At 42.5% G+C, this 18,087-nt stretch overlaps 2 protein-coding genes across 4 annotated transcripts in view; one reads left to right on the top strand and one right to left on the bottom strand.

Moving 5' to 3' along the window:
• Positions 1-2,651, top strand: part of vps37a (VPS37A subunit of ESCRT-I) — a 37,496-nt gene extending 34,845 nt beyond the window's left edge. For both annotated transcript variants that reach the window (XM_067986959.1, XM_067986968.1), the window contains exon 12: positions 2,293-2,651. The gene's annotated coding sequence lies outside the window, so the exon portion shown is untranslated. The remainder of the gene's footprint in view (positions 1-2,292) is intronic.
• Positions 2,652-3,879: 1,228 nt separating this feature from the next.
• Positions 3,880-18,087, bottom strand: part of LOC137332283 (myotubularin-related protein 7-like) — a 79,509-nt gene continuing 65,301 nt past the window's right edge. Inside the window, exons 9-11 of one of the 2 annotated variants that reach the window (XM_067996109.1) lie at positions 15,236-15,370; positions 10,712-10,841; positions 3,880-5,080 (exon numbers count right to left, since the gene is read on the bottom strand). In XM_067996109.1, the coding sequence (XP_067852210.1) occupies positions 4,721-5,080; positions 10,712-10,841; positions 15,236-15,370 (625 nt within the window). In that variant the 3' untranslated portion in view covers positions 3,880-4,720. The remainder of the gene's footprint in view (positions 5,081-10,711; positions 10,842-15,235; positions 15,371-18,087) is intronic. The other variant, XM_067996030.1, reaches the window with a different exon arrangement.

The raw sequence follows: 18,087 nt of genomic DNA, 5'->3' as shown, positions 1-18,087 counted from the left end.
AATGCCTCTGGTGGGGGAATCCAGAACGACGCAACATAATAAAATTAGAGCCAGGCCAATTAGGAGTGAAATCAGGAAGTACTTTTTCCACACAAAGGGTAGTGGAAATCTGGAACTCCTTCTCCCAAATGGCTGTGGATTCTGGATCAGTTGAAATTTTCAAGACTGAGATTTTTCTTAGGTAAGTGTATCAAGGGGTATGGAGTTGAAGTACAGATCAGCCATGATAACTGAATGCCAGAGCAGGCTTGAGGGGCTGAATGGCCTACTCCTGTTCCTCTGCTAGTACCTTTTTTACTGCAGCCAAACACCGGACTAAAAGTTTTAAATTAATACACGTCATCCCCTAGATCTCTTTTCTGATGAGCAAACTGCTTCCATTTACCATATTCTCCCTCTTTTGGTTCCTTGCTACCAGAGTAACTCTTTTGCAATTTTCCGCCACTTTTTTTTATTCATTCATGGGATGTGGGCGTCACTGGCGAGGCCGGCATTTATTGCCCATCCCTAATTGCCCTTGAGAAGGTGGTGGTGAGCCGCCTTCTTGAACCGCTGCAGTCCGTGTGGTGAAGGTTCTCCCACAGTGCTGTTAGGAAGGGAGTTCCAGGATTTTGACCCAGCAACGATGAAGGAACGGCGATATATTTCCAAGTCGGAATGGTGTGTGACTTGGAGGGGAACGTGCAGGTGGTATTGTTCCCATGTACCTAGGTGGTAGAGGTCACGGGTTTGGGAGGCGCTGTCAAAGAAGCCTTGGCGAGTTGCTGCAGTGCATCCTGTGGATGGTACACACTGCAGCCACTGTGCGCCGGTGGTGAAGGGAGTGAATGTTTAGGGTGGTGGATGGGGTGCCATTCAAGTGGGCTGCTTTGTCCTGGATGGTGTCGAGCTTCTTGAGTGTTGTTGGAGCTGCACTCGTCAAGGCAAGTGGAGAGTATTCCATCACACTCCTGACTTGTGCCTTGTAGATGGTGGAAAGGCTTTGGGGAGTCAGGAGGTGAGTCACTCGGTACAGAATACCCAGCCTCTGACCTGCTCTTGTAGCCACAGTATTTATATGGCTGGTCCAGTTAAGTTTCTGGTCAATGGTGACCCCCAGGATGTTGATGATGGGGGATTCGGCGATGATAATGCCGTTGAATGTCAAGGGGAGGTGGTCATTGCCTGGCACTTGTCTGGCGCGAATGTTACTTGCCACTTATGAGCCCAAGCCTGGATGTTGTCCAGGTCTTGCTGCATGCGGGCTCGGATTGCTTCATTATCTGAGGGGTTGCGAATGGAACTGAACACTGTGCAATCATCTGCAAACATCCCCATTTCTGACCTTATGATGGAGGGAAGGTCATTGATGAAGCAGCTGAAGATGGTTGGGCCCAGGACACTGCCTTGAGGAACTCCTGCAGCAATGTCCTGGGGCTGAGATGATTGGCCTCCAACAACCACTGCCATCTTCCTTTGTGCTAGGTATGACTCCAGCCACTGGAGAGTTTTCCCCCTGATTCCCATTGACTTCAGTTTTACTAGGGCTCCTTGGTGCCACACTCGGTCAAATGCTGCCTTGATGTCAAGGGCAGTCACTCTCACCTCACCTCTGGAATTCAACTCTTTTGTCCATGTTTGGACCAAGGCTGTAATGAGGTCTGGAGCTGAGTGGTCCTGGCGGAACCCAAACTGAGCATCGGTGAGCAGGTTATTGGTAAGTGCCGCTTGATAGCACTGTCGACGACACCTTCCATCACTTTGCTGATGATTTGAGAGTAGACTGATGGGGTAGTAATTGGCCGGATTGGATTTGTCCTGCTTTTTGTGGACAGGACATACTACTTACTTGACTGTTAGCTGAAAAACCCAGTGTGTCACTTGGTGCACTCAGTTTATTAGTATCAAAACACTTTAGAAAAAATTTCTAAATCACCAATGTGATTTAATGATTCTTAATTCATCTCAAATTGCTTCAACCATTACTCCATCACTGGAAGACCTTTCACCTCAAAATACTTTCTGTACATTACTCAAGTTTAAATGGGCAAAACCTACTGTACTGCTTAGTGTTTTTCCAGTTATATATATTACATGCTCACTACATTTCACTGAAATCCCAGTGACAATACAGATCCAAATCCTTCTGAATGTAATTGTATTTTTCTCGGTTCCATATAGTGAGCAATGCCTCTGGTACAGTTTGTAGCTTTGCAGTCCAATTTTAAAATAATTTTAGTTCTATTCCTCACAGATGAAATCACTCTTGGACCACGCAGTCATTGCTAATGTTCATATCTTTTCTCTCAACAGCTTTTAAATTAGCATGAATTACAATGCCTGCTCTGGACAAGATGGAATGCATTTAAACTGCAAAGTGAAAATTACAGATGTATCAAAATACATTTAAGGATAGTTATAAAGCATGACCTTTTTGAAATGGTGATACTATTTGTAAAATCACAATTTCCAGTATTAAAATGCACTTCAAAATAACCAAAATTTACCTAAATTTGATCCGGTATTTTTTAGGTTTCAATATTCGCAGATAATTCTGTTAAATGTGTAAGTAACTGTAGTTTTATAGAGATCCTGTATTAAATGCAGCTTTAACATGTACATAACTGATAATTGCACTGTTGCGTTACTACTCATAAAATGTTTTCAAACAATTTTATCACTGGTGAAATTTATTGAGCTGAATTTTGCAGTTTAAGAATTCAACATTGTGGCATTCCATAGATACATGACAACTAGCAGTCTAAATATTGTGCTGAGGTAATTTGTATAACTTATTTAAGATAGTCAGGAGATAAAAGTGCAGTGACTCATAACTTCAGATGTTTTACAAAGTAAGTCTGTCTACATAGGTTTTTTAAAAATTAACTTTACTTAAAATATTTAAATGCCACAGCCTACATCACACTTCACATTTTTGTTTTAATTAGTACACTAAGCATACCATGATAGCATGTTACAGTAATGTGACAACAGATTTTTCTATTTACAAAATGTAAAGATATATAACAGGATTGTCAGAAACCATAAATATATTTACCAGCATACTATTTTTTTTTCATAAAAGGGGGAATAAAATCTCAACTCCAATGTAATGGATTGCGCATGTTGAGTTTTCTGATTTGGTACATATGACTCATGCGTTCAAACACTGCAAATGCAAAAGGTGGAGAACAGAGTGTTAGACTTGAAACTGAATGCACTAGCACAGTGGACACTTGGAAAAATTCTGCTTTAAGTAACTACTAGAACATACATGAGTATCTGTTGGTTTGATGAGTTAAGAATAAATGAGCATTTGTTTTGGATGTGAAATTTTCAGTAAAGTAACCTTTTCTTAAAAAAAAATTCAGTGATATATGTTGGCATACATGTGTATTGTGTCACAGTATGTTGCACCCACGATTGCTTAAGACATCTTGATCTTTGCGAGGTCATTGGAAAGATATGAGACTGGGGGGCTAAAGAGGGGGAAGAATAGCCATTTATTAAATAATTGGGAGAGGAATAAGAATACTGGTACACCAAAGCAATTGGCTTAATTGAAATCGCAAAATTTCTTACTAACTTTGATTGAAAGGCATAGGCTAAGTCAATTAAATTCATAAGCTAGATTTTTTTGGTGTGGGGGTGGGGGGAGGAAAGAAAAGATGGAATGCACTTAGACATACTCCTGTGTTTTGGGTTCATTACATATTCACCTTTTGAAAATTTACCTGATGGTTTTTTTTCCCCAGTAGTTGTATGGTGACAAATTTAATAACCCATCCAATTTCACGAGGAAACTACTTCAGAAGTGTAAAATATAAAAAGGAAAACAAATGTATAAATGCCCAAAAAGTCTGCTTTTAAATACACAAACACACAATAACTTAAAATTTACAGTTTTACAAGTTAAAATAATTTTTTTTTTCCATTTAATCCCTTTTATGCAGCTGTGGTTGCATGAATAAAAACTCAGAATATACTCACTGTAATAGATTATATTGGTCCAGTTATAATTAAAGGGAAAATCTAGCTGCTCCCTTATGTTAAAAAAAATAAGTAAAACTAAGTTTAAATTGTATTTTTGAAAATTTCAATTTTCTTGCCAGCATGGAGACCCTCGAATAGGGCCCTCTACTGGTTCACACCGGTGACATCAGTTACAACTTCTGAACTGCTTAAGTCCAGGAAATTATGTCACGTGCTGGACAAGTTGCATGACTTAATAGTTGGCTCCCACACTAGTTTGAATTTGTGCCGCCTGCTGTTTGCAGTAGATCTGGTGAAGGATGCTTCTGTATTTGACTTCACTGGAGCACCCCGGCAGGAAAGGAAACTCTTGTCAAGAGTCTCAATCCTGGCAGGAAAACTTTTGTTTCATTGAAAAAAAATCAATCATAGAATGTTACAACTGACACATTTAAGATTTTTTCCTTCTCCTTTTAAAAAGTACTGGGGGGGGGGGGGGGGGGGAAGAGGAATACTTGAATTAAAAGATAGTCAACCTGGGCTTTCCCTCCCTTTATCCAGAAGTAACTGTCCAACTTTTTCTCCCTCAGTGATAGATAACTAGGTCCTACATGTTTAAGATGCAATTTAGTGGTGGGATTTGAAGTTATAAATTATAACTATACCAAAAACATACATTATGTACCAGTGTGTAATTTAAGAATATAAAATGCATCTTCTGTTTCCATAATGTATGAAGTGCAGTCCTTTTTAACCAAGTACTGGATTCTCATGCAAAAGCAAAGGCAGCTTCCTCTGGGTATTCTGACAGATTTTTGCTGTTGTCTTCACTAGACAGGAAGTCTCCACCACTTGGTGATCTGCAGCTCAAGTCAGCGACACCTGACTCCTGGTCACTATTGGCAGAAAGATCAGTATCTGAATGCTTCATGTCATGTGTCAGAATTGTAGTTTCTGAATCTTCATCTGCCTGTGAAGGGCTACAAGAAGTGAATGGTTTTCCATTGTCAGTGTAATCCTGAGGGGTGTTGGCTAAACACTGATCAGAATTGGAGATTTCTAGTTTGTGAGGCAGTTTGATTTTCTCTTTTCTGTTCTTCAGGTGGGATTTATCCAGTCTTGCTAACTTCTGTTTAAAAAAATAATCAAAGCTGCATGTCAAGAAAGATTTTACTTAAATCGGATGCCAAGTAACTGTTCAAACAAAAGCACAAGAACTAAAATGGTAGAAATAGTGGGATCAAGTTTACAGAATGTTAATAGAAAAAAAAATTATGGGAGCACATCTGTACGTTCCCAATACGCACTCATGGTTGGTGAGGTTTCTTATCAGGTGCTCACATTTGTTAAAATCAGCCCTACTTTGTGTCTTTCTCTAGTTTTTCTCCCGTCTCCTCATGCCTTCCCCCAGCTCATTTTGTCCATGACACCCATTCACACTAAACTGCTGACCACCCAACTTCCCTTCCTGACTTCTATGCTAGCTGACATTGTAAATGTTTCCCTCTCCTCAAGTACTGTCCCTCTCCATTTCGAGCCTACTGTCATCACTCCGTCCTCAAAAAAACCCCACCCTTGACCCCCTCTGTCCTTGCAAACTACTGCCCCATCTCCGACCTCCCTTTCTTCTGAAGTCCTCGAATGTATTGTCACCTCCCAAATTCGTGCCCATCTTTCCCACAACTCCATGTTTGAATGTCTCCAATCAAGTTTCTGGCCCTAATCCAAGTCACATGACATCCTATGTGACAGGTGTGCTATCACTCATCCTTTTTGAACTTTCTGCAACCTTTGACATGGTTGAGCACATCATCCTACTGCAATGCCTGTCCTCCATTGTCCAGCTGAGTGGGAGTGGCCTCGCCTGGTTCCACTCGTGTTTAGCCAGTCGTAGCCCAAGAATCTCCTCCAATGGCTTCTCTGCCCATCCCCCATACCGATACATCTGGAGTCCCCTAGGGATCTATCCTTGACCCCCTCCTATTTCTCATTTCCATGCTGCCCTCGGTGACACCATACAAAGAACTGATGTCAGGTTCCACATGTACGCTGACACCCAGCTCCACCTCGCTACCACCACCACCTCTCTCGACGACTCCACTACGTCTGTGTTGTCAGACTGCTTGTCCAACATCCAGTCCTGGATAAGCTGCAATTTCCTCCAATGAAAATTGGGAAGACTGAAGCCATTGGCCTGGAATTTGCTCCAAAGATAACCGAGCCGAACAGTGCTCACTGTTATTTAAGGGCAAATGGAAGAGCAACTTCCAGCGAGTGCACATGCGCAGTCAAATGCGCAAATCTGGAAGTTGCTCTACCAGATGCCCTGCTTGTCTGAAAGCTGCATGGGAAGGACAGCTCGTCAATGAAATGAATGGACCAGTGCGATGTTGCTCTCCTGCTCAGCTGGAAACAAACTAATTACAGAGAAAAAGGTATGCTCAGTTTTTTAGGTCTAATCTAACTTTTAAAGGCATGGTAAGTCTTAATGGCTGCCAAACAACCTCTCTGACACTGAACATTAACTTTTAAAATTATGGAGTCTCATTCCTTCTGATATTAATGTTGAACATTTTTTTTTAAAAAAACATTTAAAAAATTTTTTCTTTGTCTCTTTCATCTGTCTTAATTCAAATTTCTTACTCTTTATTTTGCTTTCTCTAACTGATTTTACATTGAATTTACTATTGTAGCTTTCACTTCCTGGTTCTGAGTCTGTGCGGCTTGCACTGTATTTTGCTTATGCTTCAATCTGATTGGTTGAGGCACAGAGCGATCCTTTCCCTGATCTTGCAGGTGCTTGGGAGAGGACACTGGAGTTTTTGCAGTTCACCATTGGAGGACGTTCCCGCACTAAAGCCTGTGGATAGTTTGTGGGTAAGTTTAAATCTAATGAGCGGCGGGCGCTGTTTGTTCAGTGCAAATTTTGGGCCATTGTCTTTGGCCCCGGCCACAAACTCTGTTCCCTCGCCACCGATTTCCATCCCTTTTTCTGGCCACCATCTTAGGCTGAACTAGACTGTTTGCAACTTCGGTGTCCTATTTGACCTTGACTTAGCTTCCAACCCCCATATTCTCCATCACAACGACCGCCTACTTCCACCTCCGCAACATCGCCCATCTTCTCCCCGCCTCAGCCCTTCTGCTGCCGAAACACGATTCCATGCCTTTGTTTATCTCCAGATTTGACTATTCCAATGCTCTCTTGGTTGACCTCGCATCTTCCATCCTCCATAAACTTGAGCTCATGCAAAACTCTGCTGCCCATTTACTAACTTGTACCAAGTCCTGGTCACCCATCGCCCCTGTGCTCGCTGTGCTTGGAGCCCAATCCACTAATGCTTTGCTTTTAAAATTCTCATCCTTGTGTTCAAATCCCACTACGGCCTCTGCTCTCCCCATTCCTGTAACTTCCTCCAGCCCTAATCTTCCAAGAACTCTACATCCCTCCAAATCTGGCTTCTTGTGTATCGGCCACTCCCTTCACCTCACCTCCCTCTACCTCTCCACCTCTCTCTCCACCTTACCTCTTCGACCATAGAAAATAGGAGCAGGGGTAGGCCATTCAGCCCTTCGAGCCTGCTCCGCCATTCAATATGATCATGACTGATCCTCTATCTCAATACCATATTCGTGCTCTCTCCCCATACCCCTTGATGCCTTTTGTGTCTAGAAATCTATCTAGCTCCTTAAATACATTCAGTGACTTGGCCTCCACAGCCTTCTGTGGTAGAGAATTCCACAGGTTCACCACCCTCTGAGTGAAGAAATTTCTTCTCACCTCAGTCCTAAATGTCCTACCCCGTATCCTGAGACTGTGACCCCTCGTTCTGGACCCCCCAGCCAGGGGAAACATCCTCCCTGCATCCAGTCTGTGTAGCCCTGTCAGAATTTTTAATGTTTCGATGAGATCCTCTCTCATTCTTCTAAACTCGAGTGAATACAGGCCTAGTCGACCCAATCTCTCCTCATACGACAGTCCTGCCATCCCAGGAATCTGGTGAACCTTCGCTGCACTCCCTCTATGGCAAGTGTATCCTTTCTTAGGTAAGGAGACCACAACTGCACACAATACTCCAGGTGTGGTCTCACCAAGGCCCTGTATAACTGCACTAAGACACACTTGCTCCTGTACTCAAATCCTCTTGCATTGAAGGCCAACATAGCATTTGCCTTCCTAACTGCTTGCTGCACCTGCACGTTTCCTTTCAGTGACTGGTGTACAAGGACACCCAGGTCCCTTTGTACATCAACATTTCCCAATCTATCACTATTTAAATAATACTCTGCCTTTCTGATTTTCCTTTCGAAGTGGATAACTTCACATTTATCCACATTATACTGCATCTACCATGTATTTGCCCACTCACTCAACTTGTCTAAATCGCCTTGAAGCCTCTTTGAATCCTCCTCACAACTCACGATCCCACCTAGTTTTGTGTCGTCAGCAAACTTGGAAATATTACATTTGGTTACCTCAAACAAATCATTGATATATATTGTGAATAGCTGGGGCCCAAGCACTGATCCCTGCGGCACCCCACTAGTCACCACCTGCAACCCCGAAAAAGACCCATTTATTCCTACTCTCCGTTTCCTGTCTGTTAACCAATTTTCAATCCATGCCAGTATATTACCCCCCAATCCCATGCGATTTAATTTTGCACACTAACCTCTTATGTGGGACTTTATCAAAGGCCTTCTGAAAATCCAAATACACCACATTCACTGGTTCTCCCTTATTTATTCTACCAGTTACATCCTCAAAAAAAACTCCAGTAGGTTTGTCAAACATGATTTCCCTTTCATAAATCCATGTTGACTTTGTCTAATCCCGTTGATATTTTCTAAATATCCTGTTATCACATCTTTTATAATAAACTCTAGCATTTTCCCTACTATCTCTTTTTATTCATTCATGGGCTGTGGACGTCACTGGCGAGGCCAGCATTTATTGCCCATCCCTAATTGCCCTTGAGAAGGTGGTGGTGAGCCGCCTTCTTGAACCGCTGCAGTCCATGTGGTGAAGGTTCTCCCACAGTGCTATTAGGAAGGGAGTTCCAGGATTTTTGACCCAGCGACGATGAAGGAACGGCGATATATTTCCAAGTTGGGACGATGTGTGACTTGGAGGGGAACGTGGTGTTCCCATGTGCCTGCTGCCCTTGTCCTTCTAGGTGGTGGTGGTAGAGGTCACGGGTTTGGGAGGTGCTGTTGAAGAAGCCTTGGCGAGTTGCTGCAATGCATCCTGTGGATGGTACACATTGCAGCCACAGTGTGCGGTGGTGACGGGAGTGAATGTTTAGTATGGTGGATGGGGTGCCAATCAAGCAGGCTGCTTTGTCCTGGATGGTGTCGAGCTTCTTCTGTTGTTGGAGCTGCACTCATCCAGGCAAGTGGAGAGTATTCCATCACACTCCTGACTTGTGCCTTGTAGATGGTGGAAAGGCTTTGGGGAGTCAGGAGGTGAGTCACTCGCCGCAGAATACCCAGCCTCTGACCTGCTCTTGTAGCCACAGTATTTATGTGGCTGGTCCAGTTAAGATGATGTTAGGCAAACCGGTCTGTAGTTCCCTGTTTTCTCCCTCCTTTTTTAAATAGTGGGGTTACATTTGCCACCCTCCAATCTACAGGAACTGTTCCATAATCTATAGAATTTTGGAAGATGACAACTAATGCATCCACTATTTCCATCGCTACCTCTTTTAGTACTCTGGGATGCAGATTATCAGGTCCTGGGGACTTAGCGGCTTTCAATCCCATTAATTTCTCCAGCACTTTTTTTACTTATACTAATTTCCTTTAATTCCTCCTTCTCACTAGTCCCTTGGTTCCCAGCATAATATCATCTTTTCCTCGCAGTCAATTTTTGTCTGATTACACTCCTGTGAAGTGCTTTGTGACATTATCCTACATTAAAGGCACTACATAAATGCAAGTTGTTGTTGAGATGGGGGCTGTACCAGTGGGGGGCGGGGGGGGGGAAAAGACTAAGATAGGAGATGGTGAAGCTTTTGCTGGGGACAAGGATGTCAAAGATGGAGTGGTTGAGCAAATTGCCAGCTGGAGAAATATCATGGTGATGAAAGACCAAAGGCTAGGTATTTGGGGTTTGAAGGTACAGTTATCAGTGATTTGAGAGCGAGTTTTTCCCAGGGGCATATGCAGAAGGAAGTAGGATTGGAAGAGAGTGGTGGGATGTGGGTGGTGAAGGATACGAGGAAGTGGATGGACGTGGTCTTGTCAAGTGATGGAGACCACGAATGTAGAGAGGCCATGGGAGATGCGGCTATGAATATCAGAAGAGCTTAAATGAAGGGAGAGATTTATAGAGGATGGAAGGGCAGTGAATAGAGAGGAGAATAAAGGAAGCTGAGATGGAGTTTGAAATCACCGAATATGAGGGAGGAAAGGGGGAAGGATCTTTGAGTGAAGCTTGGGGGATGGGGTAGTAGACAATGTGAACTCGTTTCCACCCCCCTCCCCCCAAATTGGTGTCATCAGCAAATTTCAATATTGTTCCCTCAATTCTTAACTCCAGATAATTTATGTATATAGTAAATAAGAGTGGCCCCAATACAGAGTCCCGTGGAACACCACTCACTATACCTTTTCAGTCTAAAAAATGTTTCTCCTGCGTATAGCCTTCTGCCCTCCAACCATCTCTCTATCCATTTGGCTATATTCCCTTAACTCCAAGTACCATTATCTTCACTGTAAATCTCTTCTGTGGTACCTTATCAGCTTTTTAAAAAATTACCTCCTCTAGCGTTTCGAGTTCTTCTTCCAGCTGCTGGGTTTCCTCCTTCACAGCCATCAAGAACTCTGTAACAGACTGCCGGGGATGCATTCCTTTTTCAAACCGGTTGTACATGCTCCTCCAAAACCTACTTGAAACAGGACCTTTTTAATTAGGATTTCTATATGCCAGTATCTAATTGAGTCAAACTTAAACATTTGACCTGTGAAATAATGAGGGAAAAAATTAGTACTCTGAAGTTAATCTAGTTTGAAGAAAAATACTTTTGCGTTGGAAAAATAATTTTGTACAAGAAAACAGCTAAATGATACCACACCTCCCTCTCCACTGCGAAATCCTACATTACAGGCTCATGCTCAAGAGTAATGACCATTCCAGATTCCTTTTCTCAATGAGCACCTACCTCATTTGTCCCCTTATCTTCTCCATCTTTACCTCCGCTGCATAGTGTGAGAAGCTTATATGTATCAGTGGTAACACTCTTAGCTGAATCAGAAGGTCAAAAAGGACGATAGCATAGAGGATAAGGGTAAAGAAGTAATGATAAAACAGTACAAGGCAAGGGTTAGAGTACTGTGTACAGTTTTGGGTTCATTAAAGCCATGGAGAGCTTACAATGTAGTTTCACCATGTTGATGCAAGGGATGGGAAACTAGTTATAAGGAGGTCTTAAGATACTGGAATTATTTCCACTGGAACAGGAAACAAAGAATAGCGTTAATAACTTAAAATTATGAAGATTTTATTTTACAGTGTTACTGTTTCCTCTGGTTGGGGTGTCAGTGATTAGGGGTCATCATTAAAATTGTCACTAAAAGACTGAGGCAAGAGGTCAGAACGTACGAAAATATTGGACAGGAAAAGACCAGCTGGTCCATCCGATCTGTCCCATACAGTCATGATGTCTTGTGCATTAAGACACTCCCTACCCCACAGGAGCTGTGTAATCTCCTGGGAGTGGCAAAAAAACATAAAAGCCCAAAACAAAAGCAAAGTACTGCAGATGCTGGAAATTTGAAATAAAAACAGGAAATGTTGGAAACACTCAGCAAGTCAGGCAGCAACTGTGGAGAAAGAAACAGTGTTATCATTTCAGGTCGATGACCTTTCATTAGAACTGAAGATGTTAGAAATGAACAGCTTTTAAGCAAATACAGAGCCAAAGAAAAGGAGATAGGCAAAGGATAAAAGGGAAAAATCTGTGATAGGATGGAGGGCAGGAGTGATTAAATGACAAAAGGGATGATGATGCAAGGCAAAAGGAGGTTATAATGGGACAAGTATTGAAACAAAAGATGGGTCCAAAAAAGCCCAAGGACAATTAGGGGCAAAAAAATCTGGACAAGTCCTCTCCGATCCCTTAGATGAAAGTAGTCCAGGAGACAACAATGACCATGACATATTACTTGGTGCCTACCACGTATGATGTAATCTCCGCCCCAGCCAGAAACAGGTCCATCTCTCTTTTTAAGATATACAGTGAATCAGCACTCACCGTATGAGCCGGCAAACTGTTCCATAGATTTACTATTGTCTGAGAAAAGAAACAACTGCACAACATCTAACCTGTTTCTGCCCTTGTGTAATTTATAAGCTTGACCCCTGGTCCTCCCCTACCTATTTAATTGAAATAGTTTGTCAATGTGAATACAATCTAGCCCCTTCATTATTTTACAGACCTCAATCAAATCGTCCAAGTCTACACTTCTCTAAAGTATACAGACCTAGTGTTTTAAGCCTAACTAGATACCTAAAGTGTTTTAAATGGAATCAAGCTTGTGGCCCTCCTCTGATACTTTTACAAAGTCTCAATATCACTCATTATGTGAGAGGACCAAAACTGGATACAGTATTGTAAATTAGGCCTAATCAAGGTCTCATACAAAGGACAAAATGGTATGCTTTGTTTTATATTAAATGTGTAAATACAGCCCAGTATCCTAGTTAGGATAAATTTCTTTACACAGAGAAGTTTGGAGCATGGAATCCTTTACCACATGGAGTGGGTGAGGCAGAGACCATTGCATCTTTTATGGGAAAACTGGATAAATATTTGAAGCAGAGGAAGATACAGGGCAGTGGGTTCAGCAAAGAGGTGGCACAGACACAATGAGCCAAATGACCTCTGTCCATTCTGTAAACCTCTATGGTTCTACGAGCTTTGTGCAAAAAGAATCCATCATTTTTGCCTCCTGCCAAAAACTCCTATCCGAGACAACCTTCTTCCCTTGTCTGGCTCCTCACTCAGACTGAAGTAGATGGTGTGTAACCTCAGCGTCCTGCTCAACCCTAAGCTGCGCTTTAAACCCCATATACCAATTCCAGCTCTGCACTAATACCCACCTCTTCCCCACTCACTCCATCACTCCTGAAACTCATATCCGTGCTTTTGTCACCTCAAGACTGAATTTTTCCAACACTCTCCTCATTGGCCTCAAGAGGTACAACCCACGCAAGCTCCAACTCTTCAAAAATTCTGCTGCCCTCATCCCATCCCAACTCATGCTTATCCATCAATCCTGTTCTTGCTGACCTCCACTGGCTTCTCAGCCTCTTACACACTGAAATCAAAATTCTTGGCCTCGTTTACAAATCCCTTCATGTCCTCATCCCATCCTACTTTTGCAATCTCGTCCAGATTTACGTCCTTCCAGCCTGCACCCTTCAGTCCTCCAATTCTGGTCTCCTGTGCCTCTTCCACCACTCCTCCACTGACGGCAGAGCTTTCATCCACCTTGGCTCTACTCTCTGGAACCCCTTCCTTACAGATCTTCATCTTGCTATTTCTCTTTCTGATTTTAAAAGTCCCCTAAGCCTATCTTCTTGACCATGTTTTCGGTCATCTATCCTACTATTCAGGCTTGATATTTGTCCTCTCCTATATGAGGTCAGGACATTTATTACGTTAAAGGCACTAGAAAAACGCAAGTTGCTTCACATGAGCACAAAACATAAATGATGGAAAAGCTTCAGTCTATTCATCTGCAATTGTGTTTTATTTTTCACATTAGCTCAAAGATTACGTCAGGATAAAGTGGGAAAATTTAATGTTTATGAAACCAATTACAGATATACACTTTGTTCTCAGCAACAATGGTTCTGAAGAATTTTTCTATAAATAGATTCTATGAAGTGGATGAAAAGATGCATCGTTAAATAAACTGGACTGCAGAAAATCCCTTTAACTTCTGTTCCAGGGAATTCTGCACTTTGAGAGATTTCAGTTCATACAATGTGATCTCAAACAGTCACTATTGTAGCAATAATGCTACAAGAATGTAAGGAGTAGCTTTATAATTGTAATAGCAAATACATCATTACAAATCTAAATATAAAGTTACAAATAAACTGCTCTATCATCTTCCAATATTGTCTCTATCTTCCTTACTCTCATTCTTCTATATGTTATTTTAACTTTTTATGTTTTTTTTACTTAAAATTTTACTTTTAAAGTATAAACTCAGCTCCCCGATGGTTCAGCGAGTTTATTCAGTGAATCATATGGACCTACTAGGTCTCAGGTTTAATCCCTAGTCTGTGCTGAGTTAGTGGATCTCGGTCACAACAGCAGTAGGGATGCTACAATAATCCTCAGCACTCCTGGGTTGGGAAGGGGAAATTGCCTGAGGCTCCCAGTTGCTTTCCAATGACCACTGGTGGAAAGGATATACATGTGTGAATGTTGGGTGAGGATGGGGGAAAGCTTGTCTCTGATGCCCTACAGCTTTCCAACACTCACTGTCAAGGGTCAATAATGGCCACTTGGTAGAGGGACTGGAAGTTGATTTTGGACTTGTACCCAGTATTTAATACTTAACACATTAGGGTAGATTTTATAAATTTGGTTTCATGTGCTGAGACCAAAAATTTATAAAATCTACCCTATTATGTTAGAAAGGCTAACAATCTGTGATAGAGTTAACTGATCACTAATTGCGTCATGGACTTTAAGTCCATACTTCAATATTTTTAATAATTCCAAGTGTCAGTCTTGCATCAGTGGGTAGCACTCTTCCTTCTGAGTCAGAAGGTCATGGATTCAAGCCCTACTTCAGGACTTAAGCACATCATCTAGGGTGGCACTTCAGTCCAGTACTGAGGGAATGCTGCACTATCGGAGGTACCACTGTTCGAATGAGATGTTAAACATAGGGCTTCGCTTCTCTCTCAGGTGGACATAAAAGATTCCATAGTACTATTTGAAGAAGAGCAGGGTAGTCCTCCTGATGTTTTGGCCAACATTTATTCCTCACCCAACACCAGCAAAAGTAGATTGACTGGTCATTCATCACATTGCTGTTGAGGGACCTTGTTATGCACAAATTGGCTGCTACATTTGCCTACAAAACAAAAGTGACTATACTTCAAAAGTAATTCATTAACTGTTAAGTGCTTCGGGACATTCTGAGGTCATGAAAGACACTAAGTAAATGCTAGTTTGTTCTTTCTAATTTGCACATATGGGAAGAGTTGTAAGGTAATAATGAGGTATAATCTAATTGAATATAAAGGTAGTATACCAACCTGAAGTTGGATGGAGCTGTATGTGGCCTTAGGACTCCCTGAGTCTGACTATGGTCTTGTCTGTAGAGGGGATTCTTGTAATCTGCATGATTTTTCCATAGATGAGACCACAGTGAATGAGTTTTCTCCTGAATTCTGTCACGATAGACAATTATAACAAAGCTGAACACATCCACCACTTGGAAGAATAGATTGTTAGAAAGAACAATCAGAAAATATAAAGTTATCAAACTGCAACTGGAAACTATCTCTTGTATATATCATATTAAGGACAAGTGTGCCAAATTGTTGGTGTCCCACCACACTGGGCCATTATTAAAACATCTGCAGTTCCCCATATAAGTTCTCTATCTCAGCTAAGTTAAGAGGTGAGTCAAGGTCAAAAGCAGAAGAAACCTGAGCCCTGGGATCCCGCATGGCACCCGAGGGGAAGGGGATGTGGAAGTGAAACGGGAGAGGACTTAAAAGTGGAGTTTTTTTGCATTCTGCCTTATTTCTCAGGTAAAATGTTGATAGACCATCTGGCTTCTTTCCCTTTTTCTTCCAGTTACAAAAAGAACCAGAGAATGGATGTGTTATTTTGGTGTTAATTTAGTTTCCCATGAAGGATCCAGAACAGCTTTCAGAGTTCGTGCGCTGTCACTTCCAGCAATAAGTGACTACTTGTACAATCCATGGTCTGTAATACACAATATCTATTTAATATAAAAGATATAACCACCATTACTTTAAAAATGGAGAGTATCTACCTTCAACAAAACCCGTAAGGGATAATTTTACAAGTTCACATTCCAGGCGAGGAGTTTAGCCTGCCAGAAGTGAACTGGGAATTCAGCTGCTGAATCCCCAGAATTTTCCATCCAAAGGGCGAGCAAAGCTCCACACAGTACTAGAAGCGCAGATCTAGAAAAATTCGGCTTCCCTAGAGCTTAAATCAAAGAAGCCACAAAAAGAAAGTCATCTTAATAACAAGCAAAGAACAAACAGAAGTTATGATTGCCATTCTATAAGGCTGTGGTAAAAGCAATGTGTCTAGATCCAAAGTACTTAAAACAAAGTATGTTGGTTGCCCAAATACCTAACTGGATAAGTGCATTGCCAGTATGAAACTGAGACATACACACAATTCCTGGTTTGTGCTGAGTTAGTTGAGTGGCAGGATGAGAGTGGGACCACTACCACTGGCTTCTGTGTGCCCTGGGCCTGGTGAGAAATCAACCAGGGTTCATGCTACTGCTTGCTATTTAGTGACCTGTGGGAAAGTCCTGGTGTGGGTGTGTGATAAGGACAGGGTCTTGCTGGGCTGTGATGGCCTGTAGAGTTAGCCAAGGCTGTCTATGCTCATACATGAAGAATTTGGCAGGGTACCAAGAACTGCTGGCACCCATGGAACTGTATCTCAACGTGTGGCAAAGCTTTCAAAGAAGTAGGGGAGAAAATTCGAGAGAAGGAGAACAATAAAGCATTTTGGGGTTGATTTTGTTCTCTGCCTCAGTGCCCAATATCAGTGAGGTTACAATAGGTCCCCTGGACTTGGCACTCCTGGTGAGGTCATTAAACTTCCTCTAGCACTGGAGCCAGGATCTGTTTACTGTGCTGCTAGCATTGACGTTATCTATCACCTGCTGCCAAGCACCCTTTGCCATCAGTAGGAAAGAGGACCTCCTTTCACTGCCTCAGTTGTGGTGCAATGTTCATGCACTCCCGATATGACTTGTTCAGAACCCACATGTATTTTTGGATTCAGCAGATTTGCATAGAACAGGGAGCACCAAGCGTGATTAATGCCTGACATTGGTTGTTCCCCCATGAAGGCACAATGCTACAATTGTAGGGGTTATGGGGAGCGGGCAGGAAATTGGACATGAAGCTGAGTTCGGATCGGTCAATGCCCTGTGGGTGGCGGAGAGGGCCCAGGGGCTATGTGGCCGGGTCCTGCTCCGACTTCTTGTGTTCTTTAGATTTGTGGTTGGGATCAGATCAGCCATGATCTTATTAAATGGCGGAGCAGGCTCGAGGGGCCGATTGGCCTACTCCTGCTCCAATTTCTTATGTTCTTATGTTCTAATTCTGGGTGAGGAAACCAATTTGATGATTTAAACAGCGGACTACGGCCAGTAGCAGTTATGGCAGCAGTAGGGGTTCCTCGTTCTCTAAATAATGCTTGAAATATTGTTACGACAACTGAGGCAGTGAAAGGAGGTCCTCTTTCCTACTGATGGCAAAGGGTGCTTGGCAGCAGGTGATAGATAACGTCAATGCTAGCAGCACAGTAAATAGATCCTGGCTCCAGTGCTAGAGGAAGTTTAATGACCTCACCAGGAGTGCCAAGTCCAGGGAACCTATTGTAACCTCACTGATATGCAGTGTATTAAGTAGGAGTAGAATGAAGAGCTCTGTCCCACTCACAGCCTTACAGTACTTGTATAGCCATGCATAGTTTCTCATTATGCCCCTGCATACAACTCCTCCTTTACTAACATCAACTGCAGCACCCTCTGACAACTCCGTCCATGTACTGTACCTGCATAATGCATGTTTGTGTGGTGATAGCGACTGTGGACACTTGTGGGATACATGTGTACTTCATGCTACCAATGTCAAGTACTCAACGCATTCCACTGCTTTGGCAGAAGATGACTGCATATAACAGGGAGGAGAGAGTGTGCAGAGGCGGAGGACACTCATTTGAGGAGATGACCCTGCAGCTCCAGGGAAGAGAGACTATGGAAAAAGTATGAGATGGGGAAGTAGAAGGCCTGGCCCAGCCCAGCCAGTGTTGGAAGAGGAGGAGGAAGGATGCATGGATGGCTGGGAGAATGCACAGGCACCAGAGAGAATGCAAGGATACA

The sequence above is a fragment of the Heptranchias perlo genome, chromosome 1 (genome assembly GCF_035084215.1).
Source record: "Heptranchias perlo isolate sHepPer1 chromosome 1, sHepPer1.hap1, whole genome shotgun sequence".
Lineage (NCBI taxonomy): Eukaryota > Metazoa > Chordata > Chondrichthyes > Hexanchiformes > Hexanchidae > Heptranchias > Heptranchias perlo.
Note: the sequence above shows the minus strand (reverse complement) of the source record. Positions and strands in the feature narration are given on the sequence as shown.